At 37.0% G+C, this 13337-nt stretch overlaps 1 protein-coding gene across 1 annotated transcript in view; it reads left to right on the forward strand.

Annotated features, from left to right (window-relative positions):
* HMCN1 (hemicentin 1) overlaps positions 1-13048 on the forward strand; it is a 454750-nt gene extending 441702 nt beyond the window's left edge. Inside the window, exons 104-107 of the mRNA XM_023203379.3 lie at positions 588-938; positions 4321-4440; positions 10019-10145; positions 11612-13048. Of these exons, the coding sequence (XP_023059147.2) occupies positions 588-938; positions 4321-4440; positions 10019-10145; positions 11612-11978 (965 nt within the window). The 3' untranslated portion in view covers positions 11979-13048. The remainder of the gene's footprint in view (positions 1-587; positions 939-4320; positions 4441-10018; positions 10146-11611) is intronic.
* Positions 13049-13337: the final 289 nt, after the last annotated feature.

The following is a 13337-nucleotide window of genomic DNA, read 5'->3' on the forward strand; positions in this document are numbered from 1 at the left end:
CATTTTTATAAGTGAAGTTTGATGAAAATTGTATTCATTTGTGATCCCACACTCTCTTTTACCTTTTTTTCCCCAGAGTAAGAGACATAAATTTTAACAATTTAGGATGTCTCTGCCTAGCTGAACTAAGAAAGCTTAGTGTAGTATTTCTAAGATTTAAAATCTTAATGTTACTCATAGAATTACATGTAAAAATGTATACCAAATTAGCTTAAACTGATCAAGGAGACAAGGCTGAAAACAGAGTTCCCTAGATCTTAAGGCCATAAGTGAAAATCAAAGGAGTATGAATTCACAGAACTAATGTGTCTCGTTTTCTGAGCCACTTGCTCCAATGTGAATGTTCAAATAAAACGTGTGCATTAGTATATAGGGGGAAATTTACAGAATCTGTCTTTATTTTCATAACTGAATGATTAAAGCTTTCTCAAAAGTTCACAACAGTTGAGGAGAAATTACTGTATGCCTGGCTTTGGAGGGTAACAATATCTTCAGTTTGTTTCACAGATTCATTCTATATTCCTGTGTTTTGTGTATGTATGTGTCTTTTTTTTTTTTCTCTTTTTTATGTCATGGCACACGAGCAGACATTAATGAATGTGAACAAGTGCCTAAACCTTGTGCACATCAGTGCTCCAACACCCCCGGCAGCTTCAAGTGTATCTGTCCGCCAGGACAACATTTATTAGGGGACGGGAAATCTTGCGCTGGATTGGAGAGGCTGCCAAATTACGGCACTCAGTACAGTAGCTATAACCTTGCACGGTTCTCCCCTGTGAGAAACAACTATCAACCTCAACAGCATTACAGACAGTACTCACATCTCTACAGCTCCTACTCAGAGTATAGAAACAGCAGAACATCTCTCTCCAGGACTAGACGGACTCTTAGGAAAACTTGCCCTGAAGGCTCTGAGGCAAGCCATGACACATGTGTAGGTAAATGTCAGCCATATTACATTTCCTTTCTGTGGGCTCTCTTACTGATAAAGCATGTGTACAGCACCTGTGATTGTTTGGGTGCAGTGAACTACATCCGATCTCAAGTCCGGAATGACTCAAAATTTTAAGACATTTATTTTGGCACCTAAAACTATTACAGACTTGAGTCAAGTAAATTATGGATTTACATGTGGGCATTCTGATAATTTATTGTGTTATAGTAAGTTTCTCTTTTTGGTCACCCTGAAGGTGTTGCTAAATTTAATGCTACATAGAATTAAATTTCGGTGGCATCCAGAATATAGTTTATTTAAAAGAGGATGTAAATATTGCCACATAATTGCCACATAATATGCCATCAGATTATAGCCACATCGGACTGATGGAAAAGCAGTGGTTTAAAAGTGAAAGTTTCAGCTTCTCAGTCGACTGTTCTGTATGACAACCAACATCCCATTGACTGTTGCTCCACAGTCCCCATGGAATTGCTGTTTGATTATTGTATATGTTTGTATGTCACTGAAAAGATAATATGAGTTGGGACAAAATTAAGTTACTTCTATCGCTCTAACATATATGCTTTCAGTATCTATCTAAATTCACAAGTCTATAATTTCATTTGTTTGCCAAAGTGAAGTATAATTTCCAACTTAAGAATTGAGACCTTGTTTTCACTCAAGTTGCAAACATTACCATCTGTCACTCATTTAACTCAATTTTCTGTGAACATCTACAATTTGCATGTCATTGACCTACTCAAGGGGAATTAGCAAGCAGGAATGAGTTTTACTATTTGTTAGCTGGAAAAAGCAAGCACAGAGGAGGGAAGTAAAGAGGGAGGGAGAAAAGAAATTCTGTTTAAATTCAAAGACCACTATGCCAGCCTCATTTTCTTACATTTCTCGAAAGCGTTCTACACTTTGCTTACTCTCTCCTAACTATGCTTTTTGCTAAATATTTTTTAAACATTTCTTCTCCTTCTATCTTCCATTTTTGTTGTTTCTTTTTCCACCCTTGCCCAAGCCCTCTTATTATCTTCTTAGATGTACTTCTTGGTCAACCTTAGGTGGATTCATCTTCCCATATCATCTCTACTCAGTTGGACCCTCAGTCCCTCTGGACACTCAAACTTTACCCTTTGCTTTTTAGGTTCATATTTTTTTCCAGCATTTTTCTGTCTTTTTTCACCCTGATGTACCTGCAGCTTAATATAAGGGACATGGAAACTTCTCCCTTGTGATTAGCTTACCAGAATTGTTGACAGTGCTCATTTCTTCTACCACCAAACATTAATGCATTCATTAACAATTGTCTACATTTTGTCCCATGTGGTCAAATACTGTTTAATTGCTAAATATGTGGACTCCAGTATTCTTGCTAGTATATTAAACAATACTGTCAATCTGCTACAAACTGTTCTGAGTTTTGGTAATTTTTTATGCCCACAATTTTGATCTGACTCTTCATTAAAGTTGTTCACTATTCTTTTGTTGACAGAATTAACATCTGATATTTTGTATTTCAGTTTCTTCCAAACAGTCATTACCACTAGAGGGTTTTCACAGACTAGGTGATAGGTTACCATCCCATTCTGAGCCTTCATTTTAGACAAGCACTTTCTTTTGATCTACCTTTACTTTCCCTGCTCAAACATCTGTGTTATGAAAAATGAATTAAACCACACCCTCCACACTATACACCATTAGCTGGTTTCTTCCAAATTATCAGAAGGTCCAAGTTATTTTAAGAAAGTTTCCTGATTAATAACCCATTTCTCCACTTCTTCATCACCATCTATGGCTGCAGTTTCATCATAGTAGAGTCTTATAAATGTTTTCTGTCTTCTGTTTATGTTAAATCTATATTATGTTATCACAATTATCTTCCTCAGTCATCTGCTATTTGAGGCAGCCACTATTTCACAGTAAGGGTCAATCTTGGAGAATCTAAAGTAAAAATTTATAGCTAGTCCATTACTGGATATTTAAGTTTCTTTGGGGGCAATTCATAGGCTTAAACATTTCTTAAAATATGGTATTTTATAGTATTGGGACAATGAAGAAATTTACAGTAAGACTGTAGACAGCTTTGGAACTACACAACAAGACCAACTTGCAATAAACACCAAATGCTTTTCATTAACTATCTGGGACAGACAAGTTATGAAAGATTCAAATTAACACTATGAAATCTTATTAGACTTGTCCTAAAGTCTAGTTTTTGAAGAAATTGATTCCAAAGCATAACAGGAAAAATGACCATTGCATTGCATCTGAATGCAGAAATCACACTTGGGGACACTGTAAAATTCATACTTGCAAAAGCTCTGTGTTAACTACTTGGAGTTCAATATCATTTACATTTCTGTTATTTTAGGTTAAAGCTGATTTTAAAGGAAAGAAGTAAAAACTCACACAAGTCATAGAATCAACACTTTGGTTAACTAGTCTTCCACTGGTTGGTGTATGATCAGAGACTATGAGCAAATTTTAATTTTAGTCAAAGCAAAACACCACTGCGACAAGAAATTTTCAGCCTCCCAAATCACATACCTTAAAGCAAATATCAATTAATTTTGAATTATCAACTATTCTCACACTCCTTGCCATTTTCATGGCTTTGTTTAATAATAGCAGATAGCCCTTTATAGACTACTTTCCCACATGTTACTGTATATGAACCTTTCAGCAAAACTGTGAATTAGGGCAGATAGTCTCAAGTGTCCCTTTTGACAGAAGAATAAATGAGATCTTGAGAAGTTAAATGGCCTGCCAAAGGTAACACAACTATATATGTATGTACTTGTCATTAGTGCATTCAAATTGTGTAGAAAATGTTGAGGAATATTTTTTGTCACAAAAATGAAAAACATTTCCATATGATATCTGTGTATGGGAAAGCTATGCATGGGTAGGCCTGCTGCGAGACAGAAAGAGAGCCAAAATTTGAATACAATAAAAACAAATACTCCTTTTTACAATTAATCTCAATAGGAACATTATATTTTAGGAAATTTCTACTGTTCCTTAAAGAGTTTCATATTTTGGTGGTTTAGGATCCTGTCTACATTTGTTTCCTCTGTCATGTCTCTCTTAACTAATATAAAAATTGATCAGGTTGGGACTTCAGCATATATGTGCTTATACATAGAAGAAATGTCCATATTTTGTAATATGGTACTGTGTATACAGTACTATATTCAATATTTTTATAACATAAAAAAACCTGATAGAAAATAGCTCTGAGCATTTTTTAACACACAAGTATAAAATCACCAGGAAGTTTTTCTAATGTATATCAACAACTTGATGAGAGTTGGCTCTGTCACAGTGTCTGCTTTTTCCTTGTGTGGTGATAACTCTGTCATCTTCCTGAACAGATATTGATGAATGTGAAAATACAGATGCCTGCCAGCATGAGTGTAAGAATACCTTTGGAAGTTATCAGTGCATCTGCCCACCTGGCTATCAACTCACACTCAATGGAAAGACATGCCAAGGTGAGAAAACATTGGGATGTTTATTGTTGCAACTTGACTAAAAACCAACAGAGAGGGTGAGAAGTTTTTTTTTTGAATAATCATTCTCCTAGTGGCTTCCCCTTCTTTCCCATTCCCATGGGTCAGAATTATGTTCAAATATTGCTTTTGCAAGCAGGAGAAGCAATGGGAGAGGAAGTAAGCAAAGAAAATAGTTGAGAAACATTTTTGGAATGGTCTTACTAGAAGGAGCAAAAGTGCCTAAGCCAGTTCATATTATATATTTTTAAGCCTTAATGGGAATAGATCTTTTCAAACTTTTTTTTTACAATTCCACTAAAATGGAAGTGAAAAATGAGAAGGTTACTCAGTAAATTTACTTCAGTGTTAGACATTATTTTATATGTGGTCCCTCTTATTAAACTTATTTTTAGAGTGATCAGTTTGGTAGTCAATTAAATGATTCATTCATTCGTCGAGTCTACATTGATGTGGAAAAATTATGTGCTAGCATTGCAGGATTTAAACAGATAAATAAGACACAGTCTTCCCCTTTAAGAGTTTACAGGCTAGTGGAGACAGACATGTAAATACATCAAAATATAGCTTATTGGTTCTATAACAGAGTTTTGGGCAAGTGTAGCAATGACAAAAAAAAATCAATCAAATTTCGATTGAATTTTTTTCTCTTTATGGGATTCACAAAAGACTTGCTGGGATGCAGCTCATGGAAAATGAGTTCCAGGAGGCAAAACCAGTATAGACAATGGCTTCACCCTAGTTACCATGAGCACTGCCACCTTACCCCACACCACCCTACCCCACCCATTCACTCATTCACACTCCCTGAGAGCCCCATCTGGGTCATGTGGGCTGGAGATGAAACATCAAGTTGAGCAGTAACTTTTGCTTTGGGCCATCAGTCACCAAACATTTTTAAGAACCTACCCCATGCAGAGAATTTTACTCAGATTTGAAGTACTGAATAATTTATTTAATCATATTGTTATCTTTTTCCAAAGCAACTGTTATTTCATTTTAATCAGCAGTATAAATATGTCAAGGGCTATAATTTGCACCCATTCTAATAGGCACCTATTAGATAATTTGTACCCATTCTGAAACTAATTCTCAGAGTGATTATGTGAGCCTTGATGTCCTAGAATAATCAAGAGCAGAGGTAGGACTTGACCTCAGATCTATATGTCTAGAATAGTCCTTTGTCTCCTGGGACGCTGTGAGCACCAGGAGCATTGCACTGAGGCAGCAGGATGGGGTGAGAGCACTTTATCCAGATGTGATCACTTTTCCCAGTTCTTCAACCCAAGAGTCTTCCTGAAGGAGTGGGGTTGCCCACACTAAAACCACACCCCCTCCGGGTACTCCAGGCACCAAGGAAGGCAACAGAGCAGATACCGAAGCATTTGGAATAACCACTGAAACATAAAACCCCTTAGCCAGATTTTAAAGGGTTATATTTTATTCTCATTAGAGAATTTTTCTTCCTTTCTAAATTGTGCCCGTTTTTTTTTAATTGCTTTTGTCAACTTATTTAGTTCCAAACATTCTTCAGCTTTCAGTTGTGCTACAGAGAGTGGAAAATAACATGGACAAATCAGAAACAGGTGTCACTTGAAATGTTTGCAATTTAAATGGGTTACATATTTTTGTGGTTTTAAAAAGACTTGAGAGAAAACAATTATGCCTTTTTCTTTGCCCTAAAGAATAACTTGCATTCTTTTTATAGTTTTAGAAAGTGTTTGAGGCATTTATAAGGAACCAAAGACTGCTTTTTATTTGCATATGTTTTTTTAAAAGATTTAGAAATTACTGATACAAATGTCAACAAAAGGGAAATTAAAGTGAATTTGACATTGAGCAAGGACAGAAACTCTAGTCAAAAGTGAAAGTCACCAGACTGCAAAATGAAAAAAAGCGTGACCAATCAAGAATTGCCTAAGATGCAGAGAGGAGAAACTAAAGGATCCTTATGCTAATTTTATGCACCACTAATCTACTTCTAAAAATTTGGAAACATATGAGCACTGCATTTAAAATAAGTGCTCTTATTCATCCGTGTTTTAAAAATGCAATGCATGTTTAACAAGAATCTAAATTACTTATATTTTCTATAAGACAGATGTTTCAAGTATGTTTATCCTAAATTATTTTTTTTAGTATTCAGAAGCACTTGGTTAAATACATTCATATGTTCTAAAGCTGTTAATATAAAAATTTTCAGCTCATTTTGGGATTCTTTTCTTGTAGCAGTATGTTACAAAATACTTTCATTTCAATCGTAATTTTCTTAAATAGAAACCAGACATCACATCATCCATGAACAGAAGACAACACAGTATCTATTTATTTTTCTGTCTTCTTTTTTTTAAGAATAGTGAGTAGAGTAAATGAGTAGAGTGAGTGAATTTCTAGAGAGAGTGCTTCACCCTGAGGAGAGGGTAATAGACCAGAGACAGAAGAGGGCCACCTGCCCAGCACCTCAGTACTTAGGAAAGCTTTTTAATAGAAAGTATATATTTCTATATTAGATTCTGATATTTCTTTATAGATGCATATTTACCCAATGAAAATATATAAGGTAACTACTAAATAACAACTTATTATGCACACTGATGTGCATCCAGCTTCCAGTCTCCACACCACCACTATCATGGTCCCCTGCAGCCCACTGGCTTCATGTTTCTGCAAGAGTTCATGATGAAAATGAGATAAAATTCATGTGGATGATGAATATGAAGAGAAAAATTTTTAATGAGAGAAGGAAGATAAGGCTAATTGAATTTCACATTTTTCTAGAAGGCTTTTCACATCACTGAGACAATCTCATTTTGTCAGGGAGATTAAGCCCTCCTGACTGATAAAATCATAATTAGAAATTGTTTCACAGAGCCAGTAGGCAAGAATTAACTGAAATAAAAAGTTGTTTCACATTGTGTTTCATTCCTGTAGGAAAACTAATCCTAGTATAATACTAGTAATAGCATACTACATCATTGTCAGCACACATAACTAAAAAGTTATTTACTCCATATCATTCTAACCAGTATCTTTTTACTTTGTGCAGACTTATTGTTTTAAGTAAATAATTACATTGTCTGTGTTTTCCTTAGAAAACAACATATTTGGAGCCAAATCTAAAATGCTTATTTTTGTATCAAGTCCCAATATAAATACCATTATCCAACTACCAGGTTATGTACTACTGTACAGTGACGTCATAGTAACACATGCCCATTGTTCTTAGGACAGCTTCCATGATAGAAATGCATCTGACCTTCAGGACCCACCTCTGGAGAACCAATTCAGTCCATTTAATTGTCATTTTTCCCTCTTTTATATCAGGACCAATGCTATATGCAGCCAATTGACTTAGACTTTGAAAACCTTATACTTTACTCATACTTTTAAAAATTAACCACTAAAATTTCTTATAAGTTTAAATAGTTGTAAAGGATGTGAATTCTGGCACTGTTATACAGATTGTTATCTTAATGTGCACAAGCTTTAAATATATTTTCATCAAAACTTCAGAGCTGCAGGTTTAACTCCCTCGGTTAATGGAAGGTGGCCACTATATATGAAAGTCTGTATTCTTGTCAAATTAATCAGATCTACTGTCAGAAAAAGTCGAAGGTGATTTTTCTGTTCAAACAAAAATGTTAGTAAGTGTCCCCATGACAGCCAACTCACTTCCAAAATCTAATTCAAAATAGCAAGCTAATGGGAGGCTGAGGCAGGTGGATCACCTAAGGTCAGGGGTTCGAGACCAGCCTGGCCAACATGGTGAAATTCCATCTCTACTAAAAATACAAGTTAGCCAGGCATGGTGATGCATGCCTGTAGTCCCAGCTACTCAGGAAGCTGAGGCAGGAGAATCACTTGAGCCCAGGAGGCAGAGCTTGCAGCGAACCGAGAGAATGCCACTACACTCCAGCCTGGGCAACAGAGTGAGACTCCATCTCAAAAAATAAAATAAAACAGTGAGCTAAGACCATTGGTTTGTGGCCATGATAAAATAAGGCCTGCCACTATCAGTCTTTATTACCAATATGCTTACTGTGTTTATCCTCTGAGATTAGTTGAAACCTGTCTTTGTAAATCAGAAGAAGGGTGGAAACAGGGAGAAGGGAATAGAGACCTCCAGGCCATGAGATGTTCTCAGGCAAAATGAGCGGAGAATTATGGAAAATGAGAATATGGGAATCGATTCCCTGAAATATTCGTCTGCATTCATACTGCTAGAAAATATTCGTGCATCACCAGGGAAATGAGGATGCCCCAGTATGAAAACCACTGCTCTAAAATACCATTCTTACCTTTGGGATCTTAAAATTCCTTACAAATTGTGTTAAACTCCATGGACCCTCTTTCCAGAAAATCCATCAATCAATCTCACATTCTTTGTCTGTCTCATACACACACACGCAAACATTTTCATTTACAGATCCCCTGATACTCAAAAATAAACCCCAAATTAAGAATCATGGCTCAAAAACACTCATTTTCATGAAGCACTTAAAGTGTGTTTCTACTTAACAACTTAGTGTAGAAAACAACAAAATAAAGAGTATTTCACCGGGCGCGGTGGCTCACGTCTGTAATCCCAGCACTTTGGGAGGCCGAGGCGGGCGGATCACGAGGTCAGGAGATCGAGACCATCCTGGTGAACATGGTGAAACCCCATCTCTACTAAAAATACAAAAAAATTAGCCAGGCGTGGTGGCGGGCACCTGTAGCCCCAGCTACTGGGGAGGCTGAGGCAGGAGAATGGTGTGAACCCAGGAGGTGGAGCTTGCAGTGAGCTGAGATTGCGCCACTGCACTCCAGCCTGGGCGACAGAGCGAGACTCCGTCTCAAAAAAAAAAAAAAGAGAATTTCATTTGCGTATTTTCCCCATACCATTACCCTAAGGAGACCATCCCACTACCATAACAACAGAAGACAGACTCAACACAGTCCAGATCCAGGTGAACTGTTCCATTTGATCAGCTTACTTTGTGGTGCCTGGGCCATGTATTTGATCCTGTTTTGTCTCTCTCCTCAAGATCTGACTAGCCTGTACCATCTCTCCCGAACTTATAACTTGACTCCTTTCATATCTCAGACCCTATTTTCCACTCAACAATTTGACATTATACAACAAAACAGTAGGCAAAAATCACTCACGTTTTAAGAAGATTCTTCACTTTGCAAAAAATATTCACAACTGTCCTTTAAATTTTTGGTTTGTTCATAGTGCATTTAAAATATTACTTGCTTTATAAAACTCAAATGCACGGTATTGCCCAAATATAAAAGACACCAGAGAGCTCTTAATATCTCCCCATCTACTTTTATAGCTCTCATTGTTTGATATCCTTTCACATAAAGAAATATGTGCTTGAGGCAATCTGGGAAAAATCCCCACCAGGTGTCATGATCCCCATTTTGTGGTTGAAGGAGCTTAGATAGGACTAAGTTCATTCATGGGAGGAGAAGGCTAGCCCTCCACCTTCCAGTCACACATCCACAGTGCCCGCTCTGATGGCCTTCTCTCACCCTCATTGCTGACGCTGCATGTTCCCTGTACTGTCCCTAGATATCGATGAGTGTCTGGAGCAGAATGTACACTGTGGGCCCAATCGCATGTGCTTCAACATGAGAGGAAGCTACCAGTGCATCGATACACCCTGTCCGCCCAACTACCAACGGGATCCTGTTTCAGGGTATGTCTTGCCTTCTCATCCCAGACGGGCTTTTGAAAATCCTTCCTCCCACTCCTTGACCAACATAACTTTGTCTCTTGTCACGTGTAACTCACAGGAAGTCACTAACTCCAGGAAGATATGGGGTTACAGTAAGTATTCTCTTCAATGAGTAGGCAAGAAATGAGCTCATCCTGCAGCAGCCACTGCCACCCAAGCTCACTCTTGGCTGCCAGTGTTGCCTGAAGCAGTCTTCCCAGCATATAACATGTAACATGGTGGGTTCTGCCTCAGCAGCAAGTTTTTCGTTTCTGTTGTGTTGCCTCAGGGTGGTAAGGGCTCTGAACACTCAGAGCCCACCATGAGGCACCTTTTCTGTTGTTTCACTGACTCACCACTCCTTGAGAATGGAGATGAGCGAAGATGAGTCAGTTGTCTGCCCATTCATACATCATCTTGCTTATATTTCCTTCTGTCTGAAACAGGCTTTTCTGCATTCTGAATAAACTACCATTCTATTTTTCTCTCTTTCCTTCCAGAAATGTTGTACTCTATCCAGGTACCAAGTTAACAGGGTGATTGAAAACAAGTGATAATGTTCCTCTTGGGTAGGTCCAGCTAATAGGAAGGTGTTTCTGAAACCAAATACTGGCTGGAGCTCACTTTGTTTTCCTCTTAGTAATGCTTACCAAGTTACTGCGGCATAGTCAAGTGTGAACTGCCTAGAATCCACCAAAAACCTACTTGCGATTGGTCTGATGAGATGTGGAATAGGAAGGAGAAAATTGAAAATACGGACTTAACAAAACCTCTAAAAATACTATGACTGCAGAATCCTATCTTCATAAAAGGGCCCTCTGTGCATTTTCCCCCTCTTTATTACCATCGGTTTCTGGCAAACAATTTAAAAGTCATCATGACTCAAAAAGCAGTCAACATGCGCTCTGGTAAAAGAAAATAAAGCTTTTTAATCTACAGTAATGTGAACGACAATTACAAAAGAAGTGCCCCTTCCCCACCAGAAATCCTAATTGACCTTTTATTATTTTTAGAAAAATAAAATATCAATATATTTTGTTTCACCTTTCAAACAGTGTTAGGATACTATATAATTAAAAAGTAGTTTGTATTCCTCTTTAAGAAGTACGTGTTTCCAATATATATGCAGATGCTTTTATTTCCAAAACTGACTTTTCATGTTAAAGAAAATACTCTTGTGGCATTCATACTTACTTCAATGGCTCAGACACTTCTGCTTTTAATGGAGCTGCAAGATAGATATTTGACTTCACACCAGCATCTTCTCCTAGTCATCTGGTGTCTGGTTTGAGTTAGTGACACAGAACACGACTGAGTCTTACCGCTTTTACAACCAGGCTGCCTCCTGCATGCAGTGCCTGAAAAGGTTGTCATGGATCACGATCACCTGCATCATGCCACCTCCTGCTTCCAGATAACTATGTATTTCATATGTTTGTTGTTCTTAGGTTCTGCCTCAAGAACTGTCCACCCAATGATTTGGAATGTGCCTTGAGTCCATATGCTTTGGAATACAAACTCGTCTCCCTCCCATTTGGAATAGCCACCAATCAAGATTTAATCCGGCTGGTTGCCTACACGCAGGATGGAGTGATGCATCCCAGGACAACTTTCCTCATGATAGATGAGGAACAGACTGTTCCTTTTGCCTTGAGGGATGAAAACCTGAAAGGAGTGGTGTATACAACACGACCACTACGAGAAGCAGAGACCTACCGCATGAGGGTCCGAGCCTCATCCTACAGTGCCAACGGGACCATTGAATATCAGACCACATTCATAGTTTATATAGCTGTGTCTGTCTATCCATACTAAGGAACTCTCTAAAGCCTATTCTACATATTTAAACCGTATTAATCATGGCAATCAAGCCCCCTTCCAGATTACTGTCTCTTGAACAGTTGCAATCTTGGCAACTTGAAAATGGTGCTACAGTCTGTTTTGTGTGCCTTTCTTGGTACTTCTGAGGTGTTTTCATGATCCCACCATGGTCGTATCTTGAAGTATGGTCTAGAAAAGTCCCTTATTATTTTATTTATTACACTGGAGCAGTTACTTCCCAAAGATTACTCTGAACATCTAACAGGACCTATCAGTGACGGTTTATAGTAGTGTAGTACCTAGGATCATTTTCCTGAAAGCCAAACCAAACAACAAAAAACAAAAACAACTGATTCAGAGTCAAATAGAGTTTTTGAGCATTTGACTATTTTTAGAATCATAAAATTAGTTACTAAGTATTTTGATCAAAGCTTATAAAATAACTTATGGCTATTTTTGTAAGTATTGATACATTATAATAGGACTTACCTATTTTCATTTTAAGGAGAAAAACACCACTCATTTTTAAAAATATAGTACAGTTACTAGAAGTCTTGTTTGATCCCAAATGGTGCTTATCTTGACTGAACATTCAGAACAAGGATATTATTTTCAGTGATTTTGTGAGATCAGCTGAACCACTTATGAAAATAATTTTAAAAAAATCGCTTTGCCCTCACGACAGTTGTTCAGGGCATGGAACTTTAACATTTTAATATAAACTTTCATCCAGTTAACTTCATAACTTTTACATTCCAGAATTTTTTATTTTCCTGTCAATGAAAACAATTTTTAAAGATACCAGTGGGACAGGTTTGTTTTTTAAAAATCTCATATGTTCAAATTAACATAAATGTTAAACGTCAATACACTGTACATGGTGGTAATAGACTCTAAGCAATTGCCAAGATGTATTCTATTTTTATGAAGTGTATATATACATTACCTTAGTGTGCATTTTCTATGTAATATCTTGATGGACTCTTTTATAAAATTATTTTATAAAAAAAACAATATTACACTAAAATCAGCCTCAATAAATTTTCACATTTTTTCATAACCTTTTGAAGAACCTAAAATTTGTTTCCTTATAGCTAAAACAGGGATTAAATTTAAAGTCATACACATAAACAGACACACAATCATGAGATCCCTTGAGATAGAGGTAGCATTACATTTTACCACATTTTATAGGTCAGGATCCTAGGACAGACATAACTTAAGTAACTTTCTTAAAACAAGACAGCTAGTGAGTGGCAGAAATGTCCTACCTCACCTGTTATGATTCCCACTTTACATAAGTTTTTTCATCTACATAAACAGCGTTTTTTATATCTTATCTCAAGTGAATTC

Source organism: Piliocolobus tephrosceles, chromosome 1, assembly GCF_002776525.5.
Source record: "Piliocolobus tephrosceles isolate RC106 chromosome 1, ASM277652v3, whole genome shotgun sequence".
Lineage (NCBI taxonomy): Eukaryota > Metazoa > Chordata > Mammalia > Primates > Cercopithecidae > Piliocolobus > Piliocolobus tephrosceles.